We start from the raw sequence: 27,523 nt of genomic DNA, 5'->3' as shown, positions 1-27,523 counted from the left end.
TATTCGTTCGAAAAAAGAGAGAAATTTTGATCAGATATCTGAAGATATACTTAAATACATATTTTTACAAAAAAAAAAGATTACTAAAATATTAATAAGTAATTAACATAAAAGTACCAAATCATTTTATATTTAAGAATATATATTATCAATAAAAACATTCTCAATATAAAAAATAATCCCATTTTTAATGTAAAATATTTTCCCCCATGGAACACTTTGCTTTGAATAATTATTGTCTGTCCACCAACTATGGTGGGGGCAACATACCAGCGCCACCATCCTTTTATGGGCCCCACCACCATTGCTAGCTAGCTTTTATCTTGCTGTCTTTTTTTCTTTTTTGGGATTTTTTTTTGTGTGGTTTCTTTTTTCATATATATTATATTTGAGATAAGTATGGTTTTTCATCTTCCTTGTCCATCTCTAGTTTAATGTTGTTCTGTTTTTCTCTGTGTGTGTCATCTCCTCCTTTGTTACGCGTCTACATTTCAACACACTTTTTTTTTTTTTTCTCTCTCTCTCTTTCATTGGCATTTTAGATTGATACCAAAGTAGCAAACTTGGCTTGCTTCTCAATACAAAAGCCTACACCTTTTTGCTCTTTTCCATTAAATTTTATTATATTATTATTATATCATCCAAAGTGGGTTGTTTTTCTTCTTTTTTTTCGGTGGAGTTGTGATTGGGTTTCGTGTGATGAGAGGTGAAGGGACCAATATTGGATCTCTTCAAGGAATTCGATGTTACTGAGACTTGACTTCATTTGGTGAAGAAGAGACCCAGTTTTCCCTCAGTTTGTGTTATTGTTTTTGCTGTTAGTGATTTATGGACACTGGTGGTCGACTCATTGCTGGTTCTCATAACAGAAACGAGTTCGTGTTGATCAATGCAGATGAAAACGCAAGAGTAAGACGCTCCAAATCTCCAAAAAGAAGGGAAAAAAAAAAGAAAAAAAAGCTTTTGTTTTTGGCTTGATTTGGTAGTTTTAGGACTACCCATTTCCTTAATTTTCTCTTTTACGAAATGGGTTCTTTTTTTAAATGATCTGAGTTTCACTAGGTAGGGTTTTATGGCTTTGTTTGATTTACACAGTTTGGTGCCTTTTTCTTGCTGTTTTGAGTCGTAAATCTTTTAAATCTTGTATGTTGAGCTGTTCGAGTGTTGCTCCGTTAATAGGCATTTCCTTAAAAATGGGTTTTTTGGTTGTTAATTGTATGAGTTGTGATTTTAGCCTGGCTAATATTCTTTGCAGTCGAGATATTTGTTTGGATTCTGGGAATTTGGCACGATTTGGAAGAAAGCATAAGATTCTGTGATTGTGGTGGACATGTCGGTCACGCCAAACTGTTTAATTTCTTCTGAAAATTCCAAATCTTTTGGAATTTTGACAAGTGGATGTTGTGAATTCAAAATGCTGAGTGAGCTCTGCATTTGTTGGAGATATTGATGTAAATCCTTGATGAAGTAGCTTATAACTTATTGTATTTCTTCATCGGGATATGGGGAATGAAGCTATTATAAAACATGTTAATTAAATCTTGTCCTTTCATACTCCTCCATCTCTCTTCCTGTTCTTAGTTTCATATGAACTTGCAATGGTTTCATATGGGGAGTGAATAAATTCCTTATATCTGCAATTCTGTTTTGTTTTTCAAAATCTTGCATTGCATCAAAATGTTGCATAGTAGGTTGAAATGAAAATTATAGAATTTTCTTCAGTCGTTTTGGTTTCTTCTGGATTTTTTGTGTCAACACATTTCATGATCAGGAGCTGATTTTGATCTTGTTATGGTTGGGGTTTGTATCAGATAAAGTCTGTGCAAGAATTGAGCGGGCAAACATGTCAGATCTGCGGGGATGAGATTGAGATTACAGTGGATGGAGAGCCCTTTGTTGCCTGCAATGAATGTGCTTTCCCGGTTTGCAGACCCTGCTACGAGTATGAGAGAAGAGAGGGTAACCAAGCTTGCCCTCAGTGCAAAACCAGATACAAACGAATCAAAGGTGAGATTGTTACTGTAATGTAAGGTCAACATTGGCAGCCAACAACGGCTTAAGAGTGTCACTAATTAGAGATGTAAAATTCAGGCAGTCCTAGGGTTGAAGGTGATGAGGAAGAAGATGGCATAGATGATCTGGACAATGAGTTTGACTATGATGCTTCGGACCCTCAACAAGTTGCTGAGGCCATGCTCAATGCACGCCTTAACACTGGCCGTGGTACCCACCAAAATGCCTCTGGAATGCCTGCATCTTCAGAACTTGATTCTTCTCTTCCTAGCTCTCAAATTCCTCTCTTGACCTATGGTGAAGAGGTAAGTGTCTCTTCCTATACATATTTAAAAGAGTTTCAAACTATACTGCATTATGTTTTTACACTCAACTGCTAAAATAGTATTATGTATAACAACTCTTTTATTGTTTTAGGATTCGGAGATTTCTGCTGATCATCATGCTCTCATTGTACCCCAATTTATGGGCAATGGAAATAGAGCTCATCCAATGCCTTGTAGTGATCCATCTGTACCTTGTAAGTCACTATAGCTCTCTTTGTTACCAATTTTGAGTTAATTGTCTCTCTAGTCTTGGACCTTAGTGTTTCCATTTCTGCAGTGCAACCCAGACCTATGGTTCCTAAGAAAGATATAGCAGTATATGGCTATGGAAGTGTCGCATGGAAGGATCGGATGGAGGAGTGGAAGAAAAGGCAGAATGACAAACTTCAGGTAGTTAAGCATGAAGGAGGGAATGATGGAGGAAACTTTGATGGAAAGGAGCTGGATGATGCTGATTTGCCAATGTAAGTGACTGCTTGAAGTTTGTAATTTGACTGTTGATATTTGTGTCTACAAACGACAGTTTTTAGGCTGTTTTCTTTGTCATTTAACAAATGGACTTCCTTTTCAGGATGGATGAAGGCAGGCAACCACTTTCAAGGAAGCTACCAATTCCTTCAAGCAAGATAAATCCATACAGAATGATTATCATACTCCGTCTTGCAATTCTTGGCTTATTTTTCCACTATAGACTGCTGCATCCGGTCAGGGATGCGTATGGCTTGTGGTTGACATCTGTAATATGTGAAATATGGTTTGCTGTTTCATGGATTCTGGATCAATTCCCTAAATGGTGCCCTATAGAACGTGAAACATATCTTGATCGCCTATCTCTGAGGTTTGTGGTGGTGCATGCAGCTTATTAAATTAAGATTTCCAAATACATTTTAACTTTCGTTCATGTGATTTTTGGTGTCACTTTCCTTGCTAATTTTACCTTTTTGGACAGGTATGAGAAAGAAGGGAAACCGTCAGAGTTGGCTAGTGTAGACATTTTTGTGAGTACAGTGGATCCAATGAAAGAACCTCCACTGATCACTGCAAACACTGTTCTGTCCATCCTCGCTGTTGATTATCCTGTCGATAAAGTTGCATGCTATGTATCAGATGATGGTGCTGCCATGCTTACATTTGAAGCTCTCTCTGAGACGGCTGAATTTGCTAGGAAATGGGTCCCTTTCTGTAAAAAGTTCAATATTGAGCCCCGTGCTCCAGAGTGGTATTTTTCTCAGAAGATAGACTACCTAAGAAACAAAGTCCATCCAGCTTTTGTCAGGGAAAGGCGAGCAATGAAGGTGTGTGACTTCTTGTCATTCATTGTAGCATATGTTTGAGCTATTTTATGTTTTGATTTCTACAAATCATCTGCCGTTTCTAATCAAGCAGATGTTGAATTTAGCAATTATTTTTTTTTTGCTCTTGATAGCATCAAATGCTTTATTTTTATAGTATATTATTTGACTGTGCAGAGAGAGTATGAAGAATTCAAAGTTCAGATAAATGGTTTGGTCGCCACAGCACAGAAGGTTCCTGAGGATGGTTGGACAATGCAGGATGGAACTCCATGGCCTGGAAACAATGTTCGTGACCATCCTGGCATGATTCAGGTCAGATGGCATTGCATTTCCTTGCTTTGTTTTTGTCATTATATTTTGAAGTACTTTAAGTGCGTAAGAATTGATGGATGAAGGGAGAGCTTTTACTGAGGAGGATTGATGTAGTTCATTCTTTGTTGCCTCCTCTTAACTCTGTGTTACACTGGAGACTTGCAGCATTATGTGTTGTTGGGAAAATAAGGTTATTTATTTTATGCGACTTTTGAAAGTAGCTTGCAATTAGGACTTGGTTCATCTTTGATTCCTCTTATGTGCATGGCCTGTTGTTCGTCTCATTGAATTTCTTATTTACACCCCATAACTTTTTTTTTTCTCACAGGTTTTCCTGGGTGATAATGGTGTTCGAGATGTGGAAGGAAATGAACTACCTAGCCTAGTTTATGTTTCTCGTGAGAAGAGGCCAGGTTTTGAACATCATAAAAAGGCTGGGGCTATGAATGCTTTGGTAAGGCACACGTTCTATGTTTTTCTGTTTTGTTCCCTTTTGGTGTTTGGCACATGATGTTAAACTTATGAATTTTCTTTGTGTGTAATGAAGATACGAGTCTCGGCTGTCCTTTCAAATGCTCCTTATCTGCTGAATGTTGATTGTGATCACTATATTAACAATAGTAAAGCACTTAGAGAAGCCATGTGTTTCATGATGGACCCAACGTCCGGGAAAAAAGTTTGTTATGTCCAGTTTCCTCAAAGATTTGATGGAATTGATAGACATGATAGATACTCAAATCGCAATGTTGTGTTCTTCGATGTAAGTTTATTTCATTTCTTCTTGGTTGATTATCTGTCTTTTTCTTTTATCTTTCAAATCCCTAATATTGTAAATTGAAACCAGATCAACATGAAAGGATTAGATGGCTTACAAGGACCGATATATGTGGGAACAGGGTGTGTTTTCAGAAGACAAGCACTTTATGGTTTTGATGCGCCAGTTACAAAGAAGCCTCCTGGTAAAACCTGCAATTGTTTGCCAAAATGGTGTTGCTTTCTATGCTGTTGTTCTAGAAAGAACAAGAAACAGAAGCAAAAGAAGGAGAAGACAAAGAAGTCTAAGCAAAGGGAAGCCTCAAAGCAGATACATGCTCTTGAAAACATTGAAGGAGCAATTTCAGGTAATGGTTCACTTGCAAGGACGGAAACTGACAATTTAAGTAATCTTATTATTTTTCTATGTTGTATTTTTATTACAACACTCTAAACTAGAATCTGTGTGCACCGTCAGAGTCAAACTCTCAGTCATCAGTGACATCTCAAATGAAATTGGAGAAGAAATTTGGTCAGTCTCCTGTTTTTGTGGCTTCGACTCTTCCAGAGGATGGAGGAGTTCCTCAAAATGCTAGCCCTGCTTCATTACTGAGAGAAGCAATCCAAGTCATAAGTTGTGGTTACGAAGATAAAACAGAATGGGGAAAGGAAGTAAGTATAAACTGGAAAATGAATCTGAATACTTCATATAGACTGCTTGTAACTTATTGGTATGTCTTAATCATTAAAACTTTCAACTTTTGAACCAGGTTGGCTGGATATATGGCTCTGTGACTGAGGATATATTAACAGGATTCAAGATGCACTGTCATGGCTGGCGATCTGTGTACTGCATACCTAAACGACCTGCTTTTAAGGGTTCAGCTCCTATTAACCTCTCAGATCGTCTGCACCAAGTTTTACGTTGGGCTCTTGGATCTGTTGAAATTTTCTTGAGCAGGCATTGTCCCATTTGGTACGGTTACGGGGGCGGATTGAAATGGTTGGAACGATTTTCCTACATAAACTCAGTCGTATATCCATGGACCTCCATTCCCTTGCTTGTTTACTGTACCCTTCCAGCTATATGTCTCCTTACCGGGAAGTTTATTGTTCCTGAGGTAAGCTATCCTGATATTAAAGCAGTGATAACTGATAACTGTTCCATCTACCTATGCTGGCATCATAATTGAAGCTTTATATCTGTAATTGATTGGTCAACCAACCTATTTTGTTGGATTGCCTTGTTCCCTAAGTTATAGTTTGTTGGTTTTTTATCTTGTACCTATTATATGGCCTTGTCTAACATGGAATACTGACTCTCTTTTGCAGATTAGCAACTACGCCAGTCTAGTATTCATGGGTCTCTTCATATCAATTGCTGCAACAGGTATTCTCGAGATGCAGTGGGGTGGTGTAGGAATTGATGACTGGTGGAGAAACGAACAATTCTGGGTGATTGGAGGTGTATCATCACACCTCTTTGCCCTCTTTCAGGGTTTACTGAAGGTTCTGGCTGGTGTCAGCACAAGCTTCACCGTGACCTCTAAAGCAGCCGACGACGGTGAATTTTCTGAGCTTTACCTCTTCAAGTGGACATCGTTACTCATCCCTCCCACCACCTTATTGATCATAAACATAGTCGGCGTCGTGGTTGGAATCTCGGATGCCATTAATAATGGTTATGATTCATGGGGCCCATTGTTTGGGCGACTATTTTTCGCCTTTTGGGTTATTATCCACCTCTACCCCTTCCTCAAGGGTCTGCTTGGGAAACAAGACCGAATGCCAACCATTATTTTGGTTTGGTCAATCCTGCTGGCATCGATCTTGACACTTATGTGGGTCCGAATAAACCCATTCGTCTCGAAAGATGGCCCTGTATTAGAAATTTGCGGGCTGAATTGTGATGACTAGGAGCATTACTTGAATGAAGCAGTAGCTTTGGCTCTTGAGTTGTGAAGTTTGTTGCACAAGGCATTTATTTGTGTTCATTTGTGCTGAATGGTTGAGGTAATGTTTACATGAGCAAAGCAAAAATTTTGTGGGAGACAAATTATAGGTTGGGCTGATTGTAGATATAGGGAGGGGTGGATGACACATTGTTCTTTGTTTTACAGTGTTTTTTATTATTATTTAGTATTAATTCTTTTATTAAAATTTGCATGGGTTTTAGGTCTTTTTTTTTAATGTATTCTTTTGGAGGGTCTGTATTCCTAAAGTGTACATGGGATAGGGTATCTCAGAATTTGCTCCCATTAAAATATCCTCAATTCTATTGGCATAATCTGGACTTTTGGAGTATGTTCACTCAATGTGTACTCTTATAAATTGATAGTAATGAATAATAATAGAACTATATTTGTTCCCTCATTTCCCTGCATTTATTTATTTTTTCTTTTGGTAAACTTGTATGGAAGGTTTTTTTTTTTGTTGGTCACCATTTGTTTTCTTCATCCATTTCGATCCCTAGGTTTTTGGTGGTTGAGTTTAAGTCAAAGCAAGAACTTAAGCTAGGTGTGGTGATGATTAAATCGAGAAAAGCCATTTCAGATGGTAGTTGTGTAGGAAATATTTAATGGAAAAAACAGTAAATCATAAACTCAAAATATCTTAAAGAAATAAGTTTTTTTTATATACAAACTGTTGGACAAGATGCAACCTTGATTGAAATTTTAAATCCTTCAATCAAAATCTTTATTACTTGACACTTTTATTCTATTTATTTTCAGAGAGTAATTAGAAAATGGGATAAAAAGGTGTCTCCGTTTCAGACATTATAACGTCGGCATAATTTTCAATTTTTTTGCAGTCCCAATGGCAGTTTTATTAATTGTAAATTCACTTAAATTTTTTCAATATCCCAAAAAAGTGTCAAATACGTGAACATTTTAAACATTTATCAGCGTACATCTTATGGATGACTTGAAAGTCTCATCCTTATAATATGTTCTATATATGTCTTCGGGGGCAATCCTTTAGTTAATGTATCAGCAAACATAAGTTTAGTACTAATATTTTTAGTGGACACCTTTTTGTTTTTGGACTTTTTCTTTAATAACTAAGTATTTTATATTCATGTATTACCACAGTATATTCTCAATGGCTTGGCAATTGAGTCAATTACACCAAGTCCTGAGATAAAATTTCACAACCACAAAGCAAGACTCTGAGGCTTCAAAACAAGCTATACGTTTAGCCTCCATTATGGATGAAGATTACTTTATACTTCTCCACGAGATTGCCCCATCTGCTAGCATAAGTACAAAGCTAGAAGTTGACTTTAAGGTGTCGAGGCAACCCTGAATCTGAGTATCCAACAACCTTTAATTGTTCTGATCTTCTATAAGTGAGTATGTAATTCTTTGTCCCTTGAAGGTCTCTCATTACTTTTTTTGTTGCTTTCCAATTTCATAGCCTGGATTACTTTGACACCTTCCCAACATTCCAACAACATAGCTATATTCGACCTAATGCATGTTTGAGTATTCATTAAGCTTCCAGCAAATGATGGATGAGGAATTTTCTTCATATGTTCCTTTTCTAATTCATTCCTTGGGCACTATTTATTGCTTAATTTGTCACCTTTTTCAATGGGTGCAACATTAGCTGAACATAACTGCATATTAAATCTCCTTAGAACTCGATTAATATACCCTTTTTTGACGAAAACAATCCTCAAGATCGATCCCTAAAAACCAAGATCACTACTAGCTAGCAAAATGCCATCGACATGCAATATTGAAAATATAAACTTGCTCCCACTGACTTTTAGATAAATGCACTAGTTAACAGTGTTTTCCTTAAAACCAAACGATGTAAAAGTCATTAAATTTTATATATCATTGTTTGGAAGCCTGTTTAAGACCATAAATGGATTTTTTGAATTTGCAAGTTAAATGTTCTTTTCCTTTCCTTACGAACACTCCAGGTTGCTCTACGTAGATATCTTCATCCAAATTCTCATTTAGAAAAATAATTTACACATTCATTTTATGTAACTCCAAGTCAAAATGAGCTACAAGTGTCGTGATATTATAAGAGAATCCTTCTTTGAAATCGAAGAGAAGGTTTCTTTATAATCAACGCCTTACTTTTTAGTAAAACCTTTGGCCATTAGTCTAGCTTTAAATTGTTCAATGTTACCTCTAGCATCAGCTTGATTTTATAGACTTATTTACACCTGATAATTTTAAAATTAGCAGATAACTCAACAAGCTCCCAAACACCATTATGGTCCATTGATTTCGACTTTTTATTCATAACCTTAACCCATTTATCATAACCATCACTTTTCATGGATGTGAAAATGAATCTGGATCGGTCTTCATCCCAATATCAAAATTAGATTCTTGTGGATACACCACACAATCATTAGAAATTGCAAGACTTTGTTCTTTTTAAGACCTTCTCAAAGTTAAGGTTTTGATGGTTCTGCAACATTTTCAATGACAACGTCTTCTTGGAGTTGTAAACCATTTTCATTTTGTTGATCATTTATCTTAACTTGCTATGAAGGTTGAGGGACAACAATATCTTGAGGTAAAAAGAGTGGTGTGAAATCCACTCTTATTTCCTCTAGTTCTACCTTTTGAAGTTCATTATGTTAGGAAATGTACTTATATTGTAGTAAATATGTTTTGTTTTATATGTATTTGAGTGATGAATAAATAAATAAAGTTAATTTCACATTTCACTATTATGTCTTTTGTGTTTCTGTCTTTCATGTTTTGTATGCATAGCAAAATTGTGACAAACAAATATTAGCTCATTGATTGACTAAGTTCAAATTGATGATAAGTGGCACTGTTAGAATGCTTACATTGCGAAAAAGACAACTTACTTCAGTAGATAATCTAAACGAGTCTGTAATCCCGTAAAAGAATAAAAATGAACATTTGATTCAAATACTTAGAAGGATTATTATGTCATATACAATTCCAATTGGGGAGATGGCTAGTCTTGGCTATTGAAGCAGTTGACTCCAAGGGTAGAGACATAGATGTATTCATTGAAAGAATGATACATTGGATTAGACCCAAGATGAATTAATTCTGAATCCGTTTGTGAATTAATTCACTTGTAATGTTAATGGTGTGATTTACCTAAATCCTGAGTTAGTCACTGACCATACGTATGTAATTCATGTGCTTTGATATAAGTGAAGGCTTATGCTTTAAAGATGATCGAGCCCATAGCCGATATACATGACTTTACTAGCAACAATGAAATTCATAACTCGATTAAAGAGTTAACGATATGCTCTCATTAAGAAGACACAATGGTGATAATGAGATAAAATAGGATTGTATTGAGTGAACGGATTTAACTCAAAGGAATCAAGGATATTATATGAGAGTAACACACACATGACGAGGTCATTGGAAAAAGCAGTTGGATGAATTACTGTCGTAAAGAGTATACAAGAAGGAGTTTTCAATCATGGTACTTGTAACAGCCCGTTTTCAGTGAAATTGGAACAGTGATTTTGGGACCACAAATCTGAGTTAGAAAGAAAAATTATTTTAATATTATTACATGGTCTGCATTATGATAGAAATAATGTATGAAAATTTTGGTGCGAAAATTTTACCGATTACATGTTTAATTATAGAAAGCACCAAATTGCATGAAATGCAAAAGTTGAATTCTATAGCTATTTGATCCTTCTAGCTACTAGAATTCAAAATTTGAGGTCCTTATATGGCAATTAGACCATTGAATGAAGTTTGTAGATATTTATGATGATTCATCCATGGAAAATTAGAAAAAGAAAAGGACTAAATTGGAAATTGAATTAATTAAATATGAAAATAAGCTAATATCATCTTATTTCATCATCTTCCCCAAATTAAAATACATGTAAACCCTAGCTAAGAGAAAGTGAGTTCAAGCAAGTTGTTTTGGCTCAAATAGGTATGAATTCTTGTCCCGTTTTTAGTAATTTTTATATTTCCGAGATCGTAATAACCTAATCTATCTATTTTTGGGATCAATTTGCAAAGTTATCAAAGTATAAAATTTTTTCCATGGATGAGTATGCTGAAATTTTGAAATTTATGGTAGAAAAGGAAAGGTTGTTGATAGATATACAACTTTTGTAAAATGAATTTTGATGAAATTGTGATTTAGGGACTAAATTGTAAAGATGTAAAATTCATAGAAAATTTCTGAACTTTATGAATTACATGGGCTGTAAATGTTATATGAAACATCCAGTTAGACTTGGAATAAGGATTAAATTGCATGAATTTCATTTTCTGAGCCTAGGGACGAAATCAGAATGAATTAAAAGTATAGGGGCAAAATGATACTTTTGCCTAAGATATAAGTTGGATTGAATTGAATATGAAATGTGTTAAATTGATGTTAAATTCATTTATATAGATCCGGAAAGATCAAATAAAGAGTTAGATCGAGGATAAGAAAAAGTATCAGATTAGTAGATCTCCGTATACGAGCAAGTGACGAGGTGAGTTCGTGTAACTAAATGTATGTTTATATGTTTAAATTGAATGTTATGATTGTGAAATGTATGATTGTCATGTATAAACATTAATAACATATCCGATAATGTCTGACAAATGCTAAGTCCTGTTTGAATAAATGAAATTCGATGGATACAGGATTTCCTGTATTAGTTGTGGTCCTGCATATGCTGCGGACACACCATAGTTCTTAAGAGCATCCTGTTATAAGCCCTCTCGAGCTTCTCGTTACATGGTTCTTGCGAGCATCCCAATCAGTATTGACCTTGCATGTGTTGCGGTCATACTGTAGCTCTTTGTGAGCGTCCTGTTATATGATCTGTATGGATCCTGCATATAATGCAGACATATCGCAGCTCTTTATGAACGTCTCGATATATGCTCTTTATGAGCTTCCTGATATGGCTCGCTTGAACTTCTTGTTATATGGCTACCCGGAACTCCCTGATAATAACTCTTCGAAGTTACCTGTTAAGCTCAATGAGCTTCCTATTTTAAACTCTTATTAGTTTCTTGTTATAGCCCGGATAAGCTTCTTGTTACATGGCTCACATGAGCATCCTGTTACATGGCTCGAGAGAGTGTTTCCTGATTATGTGCCCTAATGAGTACCCCTGAATATGAGTTGACGGATTACAGTTTTGTACACTTCGAGTGTACTACATGTGTATCCATCGATATTTCAAATAATTTCAACGGGCAAAGTTCTGCTATGGTTAAACTGAGCTTAAGATGACTTGTCATAGAAATGCACATGTTAAATAGAAATATGATATGAAAAGTATATGTATATGAAAGTTATTACATGATGAGCTCATCCTTGATTCTTGATATTTACATGTAATACATGACTAATAAGTTTCTTGAGATTATATGTGTTTAGGAAAATTGTCAAATTTCTTTGGATGAATTTTGTAAGCTTATCTTAAATGTAAATGAGTGGTAAGTTAATTTTCTGTTATATGAACTTACTAAGCATAATATGCTTACTCTGTTTTACTTCCTCTGATTTTATAGTACTTGGAAGCTCGTGAAGGTTAGAACTTGGTCGAAGACACATCACACTATCCCTTGGACTTCTCGGTATATAAAGCAAACTAACTTTAATATATTGGCATGTATAAGCTAAGTTAAGCATAAAGAAGAAATATTTTGGTTGGAACTAGCCATTGGAATGGCTTGTAATAGTTATATTTTGAAGTAAAAGTATATATATATTTGTGTGTAGCTTTATCATGCTTGGTATGTATTTGAAATGGTTAAGTGACGCAAAACATATCGTTATATTGATGGTTAAATTGAGTTAGTGCATTAAGTCTAATATGCATATAGGTGATATTATGTCATACTTAATACATGAATTTGACTTGATTTGAATGGTTTGAATTGGTTGGTGAACATGTTTAAGTGTTTTTGTAGGTGGAAAGCAATTTATGTGAGAAATAAGGTTTGTAAATGGCCTTATTTTGTCCACATGGGCTGAGACACGGGCGTGTGTCTCAATCGTGTGTGACACACGACCATGCACACAGGCATGTGGTTTGGTCGTGTGTCCTTTGCATATTAAAATTAGATAAACAGAATGCTTCAAATTGCTCACATAGGCAGAGACACGGGCGTGTGTCCCAATTATTTGTGTCGCACGGCCTAGCATATGGGCGTGTGATTTGGCCGTGTAACCCCTGCAGCTAATTTTCAAAAATTAGATTATCCACACGGCCTAGCACATGGACGTGTGGTTGGCCGTGTAACCCAAGTTAGAGAGTTACATGGGCTTGGACACAACCGTGTGCCTCACATCAAATGCCCACACGGCCTGGGACACGGGCGTGTCTCCCCTGTACCTTGGAACAATTTTGAAATTTTGCAAAAAATTTTCTGAGTTCCTGATTTTGTCCCGACTTGTTTCAAATGCATAAATTAGACCTCGAAGGTTCATTTAAGGGACAATATGATTAAATATGATTGGTTTTGGATATGAATAGTGAATAGTATGAATTAATTGTATTTGTTTAGTAAACTCCTGTAATGCTCCGTAACCCTATTCCAGCGACGGATATGAGTTAGGGGTGTTACAGTACTTCTTGTGGACTGACTCTATGGTTAAGTAATTACGAATTATCATAACGATGCTTCTGGAAATAACTGCAATTACTAGAGCCTAAATGTATGTGTCTGATTAGTCCCTCTGCTAGCTCAACAAAAAGCTCGATTTGATTGCATTTGAATCAGAAGAAAATTTTATGACTTCGAAAATAATTTAATTGAGTCGATTGATTCGATGTGGAATTAAATTAGGCAGTCGTAAGAATTGTTCAACTAGAAAATTTGATTAAAGAACTTTCTTGAAAAATTACTTTGGAAAATCTTAGTGATTTTTGGGAAAATTAATTTCGATCAAGTAAAATTAAATTAATCAAATTAATTAAAATTAATATGGTATTTTTGAAAATTACTTTTCATGTCAGAAAATTGCCCAATAGGCAATTGAAATTGAAAATTGGACTTGAGATCGAAAATTGGGCCCGAGAATCCAAAACTAAGACCGAGACCCAAAAACTAGTTGAATTGAGCTTGGTATGTAAAACCGGGTGAACAGTCCAATCGATGGCTAGACCAGACCAGTTGGGTCCTCATTGGCTCAGACCGAATCGACTAGGGTGCCATGAGGATATTGCACCTACAATGGCACCACCGAACACGTCAGTGCCGGCGAGGGTGACATTCTGGTGGCTGGCGGGTGGTCCTTCAGCGATTAAGTAGTGGATGAATCACACTCCTACTGGGACTTTACCAGATAATTTGTTTTCAAATTAACTATTCCAAAAATAATAATATTTTAGTAGTTTTAATATTAAATTTAATTTAATACTTATTTTAATAGTATTTTATTAATTTTATATTAAGGTGATTAAGTTTAATCATAGTTGAACTCTCTAAACTCTCCATATATAAAGAGAGCATTGAGTCATTATTTTTCACACACTTGGATTTAAGAGAAAGTTGTAGAGAGAAAATTATCTGAAAAAATTATTTCAGAAAATTTTTAGAGATATTTTTCTTATTTACAACTTGGCCTAGAAGTTTAGAGAAATTGTAAAATTACTCTAGTGATAATTTTGTCGAAAATTTTCTGACTCAAAGCGAACCCACACTTGACAGGCATGAGCTTGAGGATAGTGGAGAAAATTACTCAGTCAAAGCGTTCATCCTAGATGAATCGAAAATGTACAATTTTGATTACATGTTTATTACTTTAGATATCACAACCAAGTTCTAGTTTTGGAAAAAAAAATTAAAACTCTAGTTTTCCCTAAAACATAGTTTTCGTTGTGTTTTTCAAACCCAATTTTGCAACACATTACTCCTACTAACTTCTCAATTTTCTAAGAATCTAGCATTACCGGTTTCTGCTATTCTCATACTAAGGTTAGGACAATAAAATTTGTACCCTTTCGGATTATCTGGATAACCAATGGAAAACTCAGATATTGTCCTTGAATCTAGCTTTTTCTACTAGACAACCCCAATGTCTCATACTAGGTTTCCTACGATTCATAACTCAAAAGGAGTTGGTGGGACTTCCTTACTAGTGTTGGAAAAATAAAACGGCTTTCAGTTACAACGGAAGTTTAGAAATGTTGAAAATCAAACTGATTTGTGATATTTATAGCAAAAAACTTGTTCCAGAAAAGTACTTATGTTTTATGAGAGACAGATTTGTATCATTCATGGTTTTCAACCAAACAACCTTTTTACTATCATTATACCTCAAATAGTGTTGAGTGTGAGCTTGAGCAACATAAACCAAACACGAAACAACAAATGATTTAATTACTTTTTGTGGGAAAGTAGTTCTCTCAATAGAAACCGTTAGAAATTGTTATTCCCAAAAAATTTAATATAATTTAAGAAAATAAATTCACACTACTTTCTGGCAGAATAACAATATATGAAACTTATGTGTAAAACTTATGTAAATAACTCTACCAATGCTATCTATTTATAAAGAGAGATAAGAGAATTTTAGTTGAAAAATAATAACACAAATAATATTTATTTAATATAAAACATTCTCCTAATCCAACTAGGAGAGAGGGGGCAACACACCCTAGATACTAACACTAAGATTGTTGCCCCTCACATGTAATCTGAAGGGATTCGAGCCTCTCCTATATTGGATCCAATAATATGTGTTTTCTAGACTTTTGACCTAACACTTTATAATTTAATCCAATTCAATACTTATTTTCTAATTAAATAAATTTTCTCAACCTAATTCTAGTTACGTTAAAGTCGTGACAATTTTATCTTAAAAAAATCTATGATTAAATATATTTAATTTTCATATTCAACAAATTCATAATAACAAATTAATTTGATTTCATTTTCAAACTTCAATTATTTAATTATAATTAATTAAATAATAATTCAAAAACGTTAAATTAATTCTCAAGTCATCTCTATAGTTAGTGAGAAAACACATTTATTTGTGAATGTGACTCATTTCTCCAGCTTCATCATTTCCATTCATTTTCATTCATTTAGTTCTACATGCAATTCATTTCTGATTTCGACGAGCTAGCGGAGGGATCGATTGTACATATATAATTAGGGCTCAAATGATTTATAATTAAGTTCTAGCTTTTCGCCTATTTATTATAAACTCATTTAGTCACGAAGACATTCCACTATAGTATTGTAATTGAGCTCTCCCTAATTACATATCATTGATGCACATTACAATCTATCTTGCATTAACATGCCCTCATAATTCCAAAATAAATTATCTTTAGTTTCATGTTCGTCCTCGTATGCAAAAGTGACTTGAAAGCTCATGATTAGTGTATACCTAGTAAGCATTTGATAAGAAAAATATTTGTTTCGGTGTAAAAAAAATGAAATCAACCCTTTCTTACTTCTTTTCTCTAAAACCTAGCCCTCAAACTTTCTTATCAGTTGTTCTTCCTAAGCGACAACCATTGCCTTCTCATTTGCCTCCTCACATTTTTCTTTTTTTCTTTTTATTTAATAGATTGTCTTGACCTTGGGAAGGGTTTGTTGTTGTTGGCCTGAATGGTCGTTCTTCTTTGGTAGGGGCGAATCCAATATTGTTTTAAAGGGCCAAAATTCAAATATAAATTTTTGAGAAGTCAAATAATTTAATCGTATATTAATTTATAATTTTATCATTTTTGAGGGATTGAATAGATTTTTTTTATATTTTTGAAAGACAAAGTGCAAGTTTACCATATATTATATAAATTTATTATTTATGAAAAGACTAAATGACATTTTGTTCCATTAGAGCCCTTACTTGCCCCTTTGTATTCACCCATACTCCTAGGGATGTCTTCCCAAGCATCCTTTGGGTGGTTTGACCATTGCTCCTTTTGTTGATGAATCTTATAGGTTTCCCAAAGTTGTTTTTGGAGCGCCTCTTTTTTAGTCTCGATTCTAAGTTTTCTTTTGGCACAATCCTGTATCGTCTTATGTCTTCTGGTGGACTCCATCGTTATATCTCCGTTAAACACTCCTTGCCTCAATGTATATCTCCTTGCTCTCCAGGATGAAGGATGAATGCTACTCTAACCCAACTTCGATCTCTATTCGAGCTCATAATGATGTTGGTGCTTCTCTTTGGATCTTGCCTCGGTTTTGTCTCTTACTATTGTGACATTTTAACTATTGGTGTTATGGTTTCTCTAGCCACTTGATGGTTTCGAGGCCATCCCTCATCCTTTTCGTAGTGGTAGGCGGTTAGGATTGTCTTCAGGTTGTCTACATTAACTTAGATTAGGCCATTCTTTTACCCACTGTTTATTTTTCCTTTGTATGTTTGTTGGGCCATTAGCCACCACAATACCTTTTTGGGCACCAATGAATCTTAAGCTGGTTTTTTAGAGGGGGTTATGCGAGTCTAAGCCTCCATTTGGTTTCGGGAAATAAATATTTTCATTTTCTTGGAAAATGGAAAACATTGAAGAAAATGTTTACGGTTAAAAATTTTAAAAATTTGTAGAAAATGAAAATATGTAAAAACCAGAAAACAATAAAAAGCTATTTTCATTGTTCTCAGTAAAAATGCCCGATAAAAGTGAAAATGATGAAAATGAAAGTTTTTTAACTTTAAATGAACTGTCCCTAGTTCAAACCCATATAAACAAAAAGATTCTCTTTTTGTCAACATTTTTTCAAATATTAAATCTAGTATCTTGGTTTGAATCCATAAAAATGTAAAAAAAAATTATTATTTTTCTACAGTTAATTGCACTGAACACCTGCAAACTATGACCCTCATTCTAAATTGGTCCCTAAACTTTAAATCAGTTTAATTACATCCCCAAACCATTGAGATTATATCAATTAGGTTCTTTCGTTACTAAAATTGTTAATTTCACTATAAAATGACATGTCAAATCTAATGCGACATAATTTAAAATGAAAATTTTAAGAAAATATGGATATTGTAAAAATGGAAGTTATAAAAGCCTTAGTTTTAAGGTTTTCGAAGGTTTTACAAAAGCTTTATCGTTCACTCTCTTTTTTAATTTTAATTTTAAAAATTATGCGACAACATTCTATTTCTTTAAATTTTTCAATTTAAATTTAGCTATGATGTGTCATTTAACGAATAAATTAGCAGTTTTAATAACGAAACAACTTAATTTATATAACATATATGGTTTAAGATGTAATTAGAACATTTTGAAGTATGGGGACCAATTTAGAATAAGGATCATAGCTTAAGGATATTTGCTGCAATTAACTCTATTTCTTATATATCTACTAAAGAAAATAATTACCATGTTTTCTAATTTTTAGAAAAATAAAAATGACTTTAAAAATAAAAATAAAACTATTTTCTTTTTCTTTTTTAGTGGAAAAACCTGGATTTTATTAAGTGAAACAACTCTCAAAGCACACAATAAATGGAGGTCGTAAATTAAATAGGAAAAATAAACAATTAACTAATTAAAAAAACAAATCTAGCTAAAATCAGGCCAAATAACTTTCTCAAAGCATCTTTAAAAAAAACAAAAAGCTAGCTCCAACAAAATGTTCTTTGTCTCTTAAAGATGAAACGATTTCAGAAGCTGTCTTCCAAATCTGGCAAGCGTCACAACTTAATCTAGCAAATCCACCCTCCGTCGATCGTTTTCCACCACCCCAGCCACAAAAGGAGAAAAACCATTTAACAACCAAGTTGAAAACAAGATTTATAACCTATGAAAAGTATTTTCGAATTTTTTATGTGAGCATTAATTTCAGATCTATCTTTGTCTTTTTGTAGCTTTTTCACTACCAAGAGTGCATCTCCCTTTATTTCCACTTCCTAGAAACCCGTATTTAGACCCATTTGAATTGCTTGAAAACATGCAAGTGCTTCCGCAACAAACGCTGTAGGTATGTGGTCAGTCAAGATAATTCTGGATCCCAAAACCATCCCATTTCAGTCTCTAATGACAATCCTCGAACATGATATTTTCCTTTGTAGATGAAAGGCAACGTCAAAATTGATTTTCACATACGGATTCTCTGGCGCCCTCTACCATTCAAACTTCACCCTCCAGACAGGTAATTTCTTGTTCAACCGATGCAACTCCTATAGATAATTTAGAATAAAACCTGTTGTAGCTAAAGCTATAGGTTGATCTTCTTCATGTATTTTTTTTGTTTCTAGTAGCCCATATCACCCATATAGCACAAACAACCATTCTTCACTAATAAAATGAGTTATTTTCAAAAATAAATGACATCCAGTCCTTATATCTTGAGTTTGATATTGTTTGAGGCCAAGCAAAGTTTAGTTTTTTCCAAGTTTCCTTTGTAGTGGGGTAGTCCCAAAACATGTCCTATAGTTTCTGTTTCACCAGAGCGTTTGGGGCATCTTGCGAATCCAATCATTCTTTTATAGTTTAGATAATTAAAAGTAGGAATAAAGTTTTGAGAAATTCTTCAATTTGGGAGGTAAATCCAGAAGCTAAAACTTTTTGTAAAAATATATGTAAACATCTTGAATGTAGTTAGGAATATGAGCATGAATACCTTGTAAAAGTAACTTGCACCCACTACGCACCGAATATTCACCAAAAGCCTAGCCTGGCCTCGTCATACAAGGTTTTCATCATGTGGGATATGTGGAAGGGGAATAAAAAGGATTCTTTCTACATCAGTCGCATTAAAGGTATTATTAATAAAATCTTCTCTCCGAAGCTTTGTAGTGGAATCAATTACATCAGCTACCATACTAATGTCAAGTTTATTAACATAATTTTGAATTTTGAAATCTAAAATCCCAAGCACCCAAACATCCTCTAAAACCGAAATCTTTGTCCCTGTACCAACAAACCAACACACCCTAGCTTGAAGAAGTCCCTTAGCAGCCCACATGCTTTTCTAAGTATACGAAGGTAGATTTCCTAAACTTGAATTTAAAAAATCTGAATTCAATAAATACTTAGTTTTTAGTGTGCGAGATAGCAAAGAATTTGAATAACAAATTAAATGCCACCCTTGCTTTGCAAGTAAAGCCAAATTGAACTTGGATAAACACCTAAAGCCTATGTTAGCATTTTCTTTAAGCTCACATAATCGACGCCATTCACACCAATGAATCCCACTTTTCCCTTGACACTTTTACCATAAAAATTCCCAATAATACTTTCTCTGTCCAAACAAAGCGAATTTGGGAGCAAAAAACATGACATTGAGTGTGTTGGTTTGACCTACAAAACAACTTTTATAAAAACTTCCTTACCCCCTTGTGAAAAGGTGTTTAATACACCAGGTGTTTATCTTACTCTTCATTCGATCTTTTAGCAGTTGAAACACCAATCTCTTACCTTGTCCAACCATATTAGGTAACCCATGATAATTTTCTGGATCCGAAGAGCTTTGCGCTAGAAAAAATTCGGTTTGAAAATGGATTTCTTGCACAGCGAAAAATTAAAATTTTGAAAATCGACTCGATTTTTTATATTTATAGCAATAAACCTTAACTGAATTCGTACTTGTGTTTTTGGCTTAGCAGAAGTTCGTTGTCCCAAATTTAATTCAAATGCTCTTCTCCGCTATTCTCGTACCACAAACTTTTTCGAGTGTGGGCTTGAATCAATTGAATTGAAACACAGAACTAAAAAAAGTTTTCTCTCATTTTGTGGTGAAAACAAAAATTCTCTCTTCTTAATAGAAACCAGTAGAATTGTTATTCCGAAAATATATATAATAGTTGAGAATAAATTCTCTCTATTTTTTGGCAGAATAACAATCTCTTAAAGTTGTGTTAATAGCTCTACCAGTGTCATTTATTTATAGGGAGAGAATGTAGAACCCTTGTTAAGTTTTAGTGATTTACTTCAAATAGAAAAACAACATCCTACTTAGAATAGGACTAAGGTGGATAGCACACCCTAGTATTCCTACTAGGGTTGCCATCCCCTTCATGTTCATCAGGAATTTTAGGGCCTCTCTCGTATCGGGTCCAATTACGAGTACTTTTTGGGACGTTTTTAAATCAGTACTCTATAATTTTCCCAAAATAAACTTTAATATTTATATATAAAATAATTTTCTTATCCCTATTTTACCTCTAGTAAAATTATGATGATTTTACCCCTAACAAAACAATTTTCGGCTCTAATTTGGCCTTATTGTCCATAGCCCCAGCAAAGTAGCCCATAAGAGTGATCATATGTTCTTTGACTAGAGTGTTAAGCTTTTGTTGGAGATTTATTAAGCTAGTTATAGCAGATTATCGAGCCAAGGCAGTTTGGCCTCCAAACATGTATTCTAGCTTATCTAGAATCGCTTTAGCAGTCTTACAGCTCTCCAGTTGCTTATATAGAGTGCTGGTCATGCTTGTTAGCATATAGCAACGAGCTATCTCATTAGACTCTTCCCAACATTTTCTAGCCTCAGCTTGAGTGGTCGAAGGGCACTTAGTATCAAGAACTATTTTAAGTTTCTCACAACTCAGAACAATTATCAGGTTCCTTTTCTTTTCCTTATAGTTGTTTCCATTTAGTTTGTTTTCAATGAGTATGTTCAATAAGGGAGTTGGTGTCATTTTCTTTGCATTTAGTTTAGTCTCCATAAAGAAGACAATTTGGGGATGATAGATTTTTAGCATAGGCTGAAGTCTTCAAACAGCCCGTGGGCTCTCCAAGCCACGGACACCCGTGGGCGTTCCAACATAATAGTTTCATTGCAATTGGTTGGCTTGCCTATTGGCAGCTACCAATATCTGTTGAACCTAAGCTTGTACACTTTCATCAGTGGTCCCCAAAAAATCCACAGAAATAGAAACATTAGAGTTCATTTTTTCAAAAAGAGGCTTATTTTTTTCATCTACATTTTCTATCGGATTATCTTCCAAGTCATGTTCCATATCAACCCGACTCGTCCCACTAGAGGATCCAGCCTCTTTTAACTCATTCTAATTAGAAAAGCCTTCCAAATTAAACCCCAAAATGGGATTAACATTCTGCCACAATTCTTGCCTTTGTCCCTCCCTAAAATTTCGCCTCAAGTCTTGCTTTCTTGAATTGGCACCCAAAAAATCTACACCGCCCTCATCTCGGAGCCAAACGATCATCATGGTGGTGGTTCTTCTCAATTGCACCCTCAATGACAAATCTCACCCAAACTCCATCTCCTTCATGCCATAATTAAATCTGATAGGACACAAATTATCCCCATGGCCGAGGCAGCCACACAAAAAACAAAAGAGATTAATCTTTCATATCAAAAGTTTGCATAAACAAAATTCGATCGAGAAACCATAATCTTTTTCCTTCTCTTTAATGATTTTTGAATATCTAACTGGACACAGATGCACAGAAAATTCTTGATCCCGATTCAATTATTTTGTATCATACTCTAAAATTTTGCTAATAAAATTGTTGAACTGTTTAGCAGTATTTTCATAAAAATATCCCGAAGAAAAATCATCTACCTATATCCAAAACAAAGAGGAAACCAATGTGACTTGCACATGATCCTCATCTTCCCTGAAACACCAATCTTTTTAAAAACCATCTTTTGATGTTACACTACGACCAATCTTTTGGATAAAGATCCAAAAATTTAATCTCAAGCTTTTAAAAATATTTTTTATCAAGTGGAATAATTCAATCCTGGAACAAATTTCCATGTCAGTGAACTAATTGTGAGGATAATTTCTTAGCACTATCATTTGTCAATCAAACAACTTGACTAAGCTACCTTGACTTCTTTTAGGTCAATTCCTTCGATTTTGAGTATTGGTTTATAAATTAAAAAAGAAGAGAGAAAAAAAAACAGAAGCGGTCTGGTAATAGTTGTTGACCGGTCAAGTTCCAACACTACACCTAATTGTTTGAAATGTGGAAATGATACAAATAATGGCATAATAATAAATTTGTTTTGGATTTATTCAAAATTGTAAAACAAAATAGACCTGTTTTGATTTCTACAACTACATTCTTCCTTTGAAAAAGCCCATTTCTTTAATTAAATCATAATTCATACAGAATCTATTAAATCAATTTCATATGTGATTCAAAAGTTTGATCCTAAGGGCTGCTAATGCTTTTCTATTCACTCATCTTCACTGCATCTCCATTTAATATTTCTTTTGTAGGTTTGTTTATATAAATTTAAGGGGTGGTTAATTAAAAGAATGTTAAAATTTTTAAATAGTGAAAGCAATATATATATATATATATATATATATATATATATATTCCCCAGCTAAACTTGCGAAAACGACTTCTTCTTTGAAGCTGCCAAAATTTAGACCATGACCATTATACTCAAATATATGGATTTGTTGAATCCCTAAGTTTTAAATTTAACATTCTCATGCACCCCTAAATGAAATAGCTATTTTAATTTTTAAATAATTTATATATGTTGGTTTTATTAATTAATCTCGACAATTTTATTATGTACATACGCTCAAATTTATATTCATAATTTCTTTTTTTTTTTATGATTAATAAAAGTTTGAAGTTATCAATGCGGCTTTGACACAGTTGTCTATAGTTAAGGTAACGGGCTTTAAAAGTTTGGGTTCGAATTTTACCTTTTATAATTTTAATGTTTGAGTCTCTCTCCTACAATTTGCATATGACTTATATAGGTTTTGTTTGATTTTTGTCTGGATTAGTCTGAGTTTGTTAGTTTTTTATCCATTGTGCATTGATACTTTCTTTATACTTTCTTTATAATATAAGGCCCTTTAAACGATCGTAAATGGCGTTGTGCCTATTTGGAGCTTTTCACAGTCAAAGTCAAACGTTTGTCGGTGGCAACATCGGCATGCGTTATATAAGACTTTCAGCGCACCTGAACTACCCATAGTCTATCTAGTTACGGGATTGCACTCAATAGTCAATCAATTCGTTTTTCCGTAGGTTGATGCTTTGTATCGCACGCTTGTTATATTTAGATAATAATACAAAATCTAGTGTTAGAAGTAGAACTAAAGCGCCTATGAATGAGTTCCAAGAAAGCGGCCGTTGCACTGATAGGGGTGTAATCTAATCTATCTTTCCTGTCCTTTCCTTGCGGATTAGCTATTCCCTATTTAACAATTGGCTGATAGTTTATTGCTAATTATAGCAACTGGTTCTATTAACTGTTTATTTAAAAGTATTTGGTAAAACTTAGCTGATAGCTAAAAACTTATAAGTGTAAAATGACAAATAAGGGCATGACACATTTTACTATTACGTATTTATTTGTTTATAATATTGTAGTCTTTATTGGGTGAAATTATTAAAATAAAACACTATTACCGAGGAATTAAAACATTCATTATAGAAATTAATTAGTGAATATTTTTGAAAATTTAAATAAACAAATTTCTTAAGTTCCTTATTTGCAAATATTAACCTTGTGGAAATTGATAAATATTAATTGTGTATCAATATAACTGTAAATTATATTCTTAGTGATAATTATGTCTTGTTCATAGTATGTAAATTAGTGATAATTATGTCACACTCTGAATAAATTTGTCAAGTAGCATATTTCCATTAATATAAAGTTGCATAAGAAATCATTTTACACAAGTAAATTGAAAATAAATTAAGAGTACATAAATATTCAAAGATGAATGGGCTCGATTGAAAATTTCTCACGACAATGTTGATTTTTGTAGATTCATGATGGAGTTTTTTTTTTAGATTTACTTTGGACTTTGGAGGTGAAAGTGAAAATGTGATAATGGAGGCTATTGATATCTTAGCACTCCTAGTAGGTTTGAGAGTATGTGTCAAAGGGAGTAATTTTTTAGCTAGTATGGTCAGATATGTCATTTCACATATCTCATTCCCAATTAGCTGTTGAACAAAGTTGTCTATCTTAACGTTTTTTATTTTAGAGGTTTTAACTTAACAAACTCTTACAAATCTCTACTCACCAAACAATAAAATACAGGAACAATTGTGGCATTATCCGATTTCGAAATTGGCTTAGCAATCCCCTTTATAAGGAATATTGAATGTTGATAAAATATTAAAAGTTTAATTCTAACTACCAAGGTTTCTATTTCCCTTAAATGGATGTTTGATCTAAAATCACTTGATTGATAAGAAAAATTATTTACACGTGAATTGTGATGGTCTTACCATTTATTTCTTTTTTTTAGTTAAAATTTGATTGTTTAACTTTTAAAAAATTTAATAAAATTTTAACTTAAAACATTAAATTTTTAACGATGTTGGGTTGACGTGCTAATCCTGTGTACTTCATACTAACATAATATTATTTGTCTCTTATACTACATTTACAAATAATTTAAAATTTATAAAATATTCCAAATTAAAAATATTATTAAAAGTTGATAAAATTTTTAAAAAATAGCATGAAGTATCATGATTTCTATGTGGGTTGTCATATTTAAATATTTAATATTTTAGACCGTATTTTCATTAAAAAATAGCAATTAAACTATTTTTAAAATATTAATGGACAAATTCGACTCTTTTTAAAAATTAAAATTAAATTTAACTAAGAAAATAAACACTAAACTAAATTTATTATTATTATAGAAGTTAAACAAGTTGCAGTTAATACTTTGTTTGTAGCAAAATGCAATTTTTTATATTTTCTTTAAGAAAAAAAAAGGAAAAGAAGAAGAAAATAGGAAAGACTTGATAAGGAAGAGGGTATCCTAAGCAACCTTTAGAAAAAAAGAATAGGGAGTGAATATTTCCTTGAATGGGCATTTATAAACCATATTTGTCACTTTCAAACTCACCATCTACCATCCTGTAAACCAAAGCAATAATAGCAACATAAGCAGCACCTTAATTTACACCCATTTGAATCATCCATACCATAACTTTTGACATGTTCAACATCAATGGTTCAAAATCCCCCCATCCAAAACCTTTGATCAATCTTCAACAATCAACAATATTTGATGCCTCACATCAATAATCTAACTTAATTTCAAAATTGAAAATCGAAAATTATTTTTTTTTAAATTTTAATGTTTGGATGTGTAAATTTTTTTTTTTGTTATTTGATAATTTTTTCTGAAATTATTTTTAAATGTTCTTATTAATGAAACAAACACAACATAAATATATTTGTTACAAAATATATAGTAGTATTCTCTTTGGACAATCAAAATATATTTTATAATAATTAATATTATATGTAATTTTTTTATAATAAAAGACCGAGATCAACTTCAATTAATAGCATCATTTAAAACAATTTTATAATGTACTTGTAAAACAATTAATAGTTCACTTTTTTTAAAAATAACTTAGGTTGGAAAATTTAATTTTTATAATATAATATACAAATAATATTCCTTATTTAAATTGGTAAGAATATATAAAAGTTTTATTCTTAAAAAGATGGATGGAATGAGAAATGGAGTTGAAAAGAGAGTCAATGTTAGAAGAAAAAGTAAATGAATCAGACGAACAGTGTTTTTAGGTGGTGTGTGTTAAAATGGAATTCAAAGCAGTGGATTAGAAGAAGTAAATAATGATTATTTTATTTGCGCCAGCCATGATACTTCCAGCCAACTTCTTAGAAGCAGCACTGCACTTTTCCATTTTCTTCATCTTCATACATCTTTTAATCTTATACAATACGTATACCCTTAAAACGCGCTCTTCGCTATCCCCCATAAAAGCAAAACTACCCTTCTCAACATTTAACAAACCCAAACTGATCAACCACAACAAGAAGAAGAAGCTCCAAGGAAGAGAGGAAATCATTAAACTATTGATTTCGTTTGAGGCCTAATGTTGGAATCTGAGTACTCTTCAGCTGAGTTGCAATGGACGTTGTTGATGTCGGACTCCGACATGGCAGCAGCCGCGCAACAACTGATGCAACTCAGCGATGAAGATAACAGCAGCAGCAGCAGCAGCAGCAATGGCAACAACAATAACAAGAAAATCATAGCGAAGATGATGAAAGACGAGAGATACTTGGAACAAATTCAAAATGAGATAACTTCAGCAAAGATTGAAGAAATTTTTGGGAAAGAAGAGATTTCAAGACCAACTAAGAAGCGGAGGTATCGGTTCCTTGAGAGTATTTACAAGGAGACAAAACCTATGAAGGTTAGCTATGGGAAAGGGAATGGGAATAGTTTGTGCTATTGAAATAAACCCTAATGGGAAAATTTTGTGTAAAGATGGATTACTATTTGTCTAATGAAGACTTGGTTTATTTTGGGTTGCTCGTTTGGTGATAGAACTAAGCTTGTTGATCATTGTTTTCTTCTGGGTTTGGGTCATTAATCATGATCATGAAGCTTTGATCAACTGACTTCTTACTTTTTAATAAAATTTTGGATAGATTTAATTTGATGGACGTTAAGAATTATTAAGACTGGGATTGGGAAAAGCTCTATAGTTGTAACTTGTTTCTGGGTAAAAAGGTTTCTTTTAGATAGAAAGTTGAGCACAATTTGGCCATGGCTGCTGCCATCCCTTTCATCTTCAAAGCAAGTTCGCCTGTCATTCTTGTCTTTGGTTTAATTATCATTTTATGTGGAACTTATTTCTCTAATCCAACGTCAAATTAAATTATCTTATTACCAGTAAAGGTTGAGATCATAAGTGATGAAACACAAGTTTTTCCTTGATCTGGTATATGTTTGATCATAAGCTTAAATTTGTGCCTTTTGCTTAATGTGTTTGCAGGTTCAGCTATATAGCTTATTGCCACTGATTAATTTCTCTCTCTGGTCTTAGTTATTGTAATAAAACACCCCTGATATATGAATTTAAAATTCAAGCTCCAACAAGACATCGTAGACAAAAGTCTGTCCGCTATAAAATGTATAAGCAAACAACAGATAAAGACATGATTATCT

At 33.5% G+C, this 27,523-nt stretch overlaps 2 protein-coding genes across 2 annotated transcripts; both read left to right on the top strand.

Annotated features, from left to right (window-relative positions):
• Window positions 1–420: 420 nt before the first annotated feature.
• On the top strand, window positions 421–7,072 carry LOC105787891 (cellulose synthase A catalytic subunit 2 [UDP-forming]). The gene is made up of 14 exons (XM_012614488.2): window positions 421–909; window positions 1,812–2,007; window positions 2,092–2,318; window positions 2,431–2,533; window positions 2,617–2,803; window positions 2,911–3,177; window positions 3,289–3,634; window positions 3,809–3,946; window positions 4,275–4,400; window positions 4,494–4,706; window positions 4,791–5,067; window positions 5,178–5,371; window positions 5,470–5,820; window positions 6,032–7,072. Exons 1-14 carry the CDS (start codon window positions 829–831, stop codon window positions 6,614–6,616), a joined length of 3,291 nt encoding a protein of 1,096 aa, XP_012469942.1. The 5' UTR covers window positions 421–828; the 3' UTR covers window positions 6,617–7,072.
• A 19,220-nt stretch (window positions 7,073–26,292) lies between these two features.
• On the top strand, window positions 26,293–27,009 carry LOC105787889 (uncharacterized). The gene has a single exon (XM_012614486.2). It carries the CDS (start codon window positions 26,442–26,444, stop codon window positions 26,805–26,807), a length of 366 nt encoding a protein of 121 aa, XP_012469940.1. The 5' UTR covers window positions 26,293–26,441; the 3' UTR covers window positions 26,808–27,009.
• Window positions 27,010–27,523: the final 514 nt, after the last annotated feature.

Source organism: Gossypium raimondii, chromosome 2, assembly GCF_025698545.1.
Source record: "Gossypium raimondii isolate GPD5lz chromosome 2, ASM2569854v1, whole genome shotgun sequence".
Classification (NCBI taxonomy): Eukaryota; Viridiplantae; Streptophyta; class Magnoliopsida; order Malvales; family Malvaceae; genus Gossypium; species Gossypium raimondii.
The sequence above is the reverse complement of the archived record's forward strand: the minus strand, read 5'-3'. Positions and strand labels throughout refer to the sequence as shown.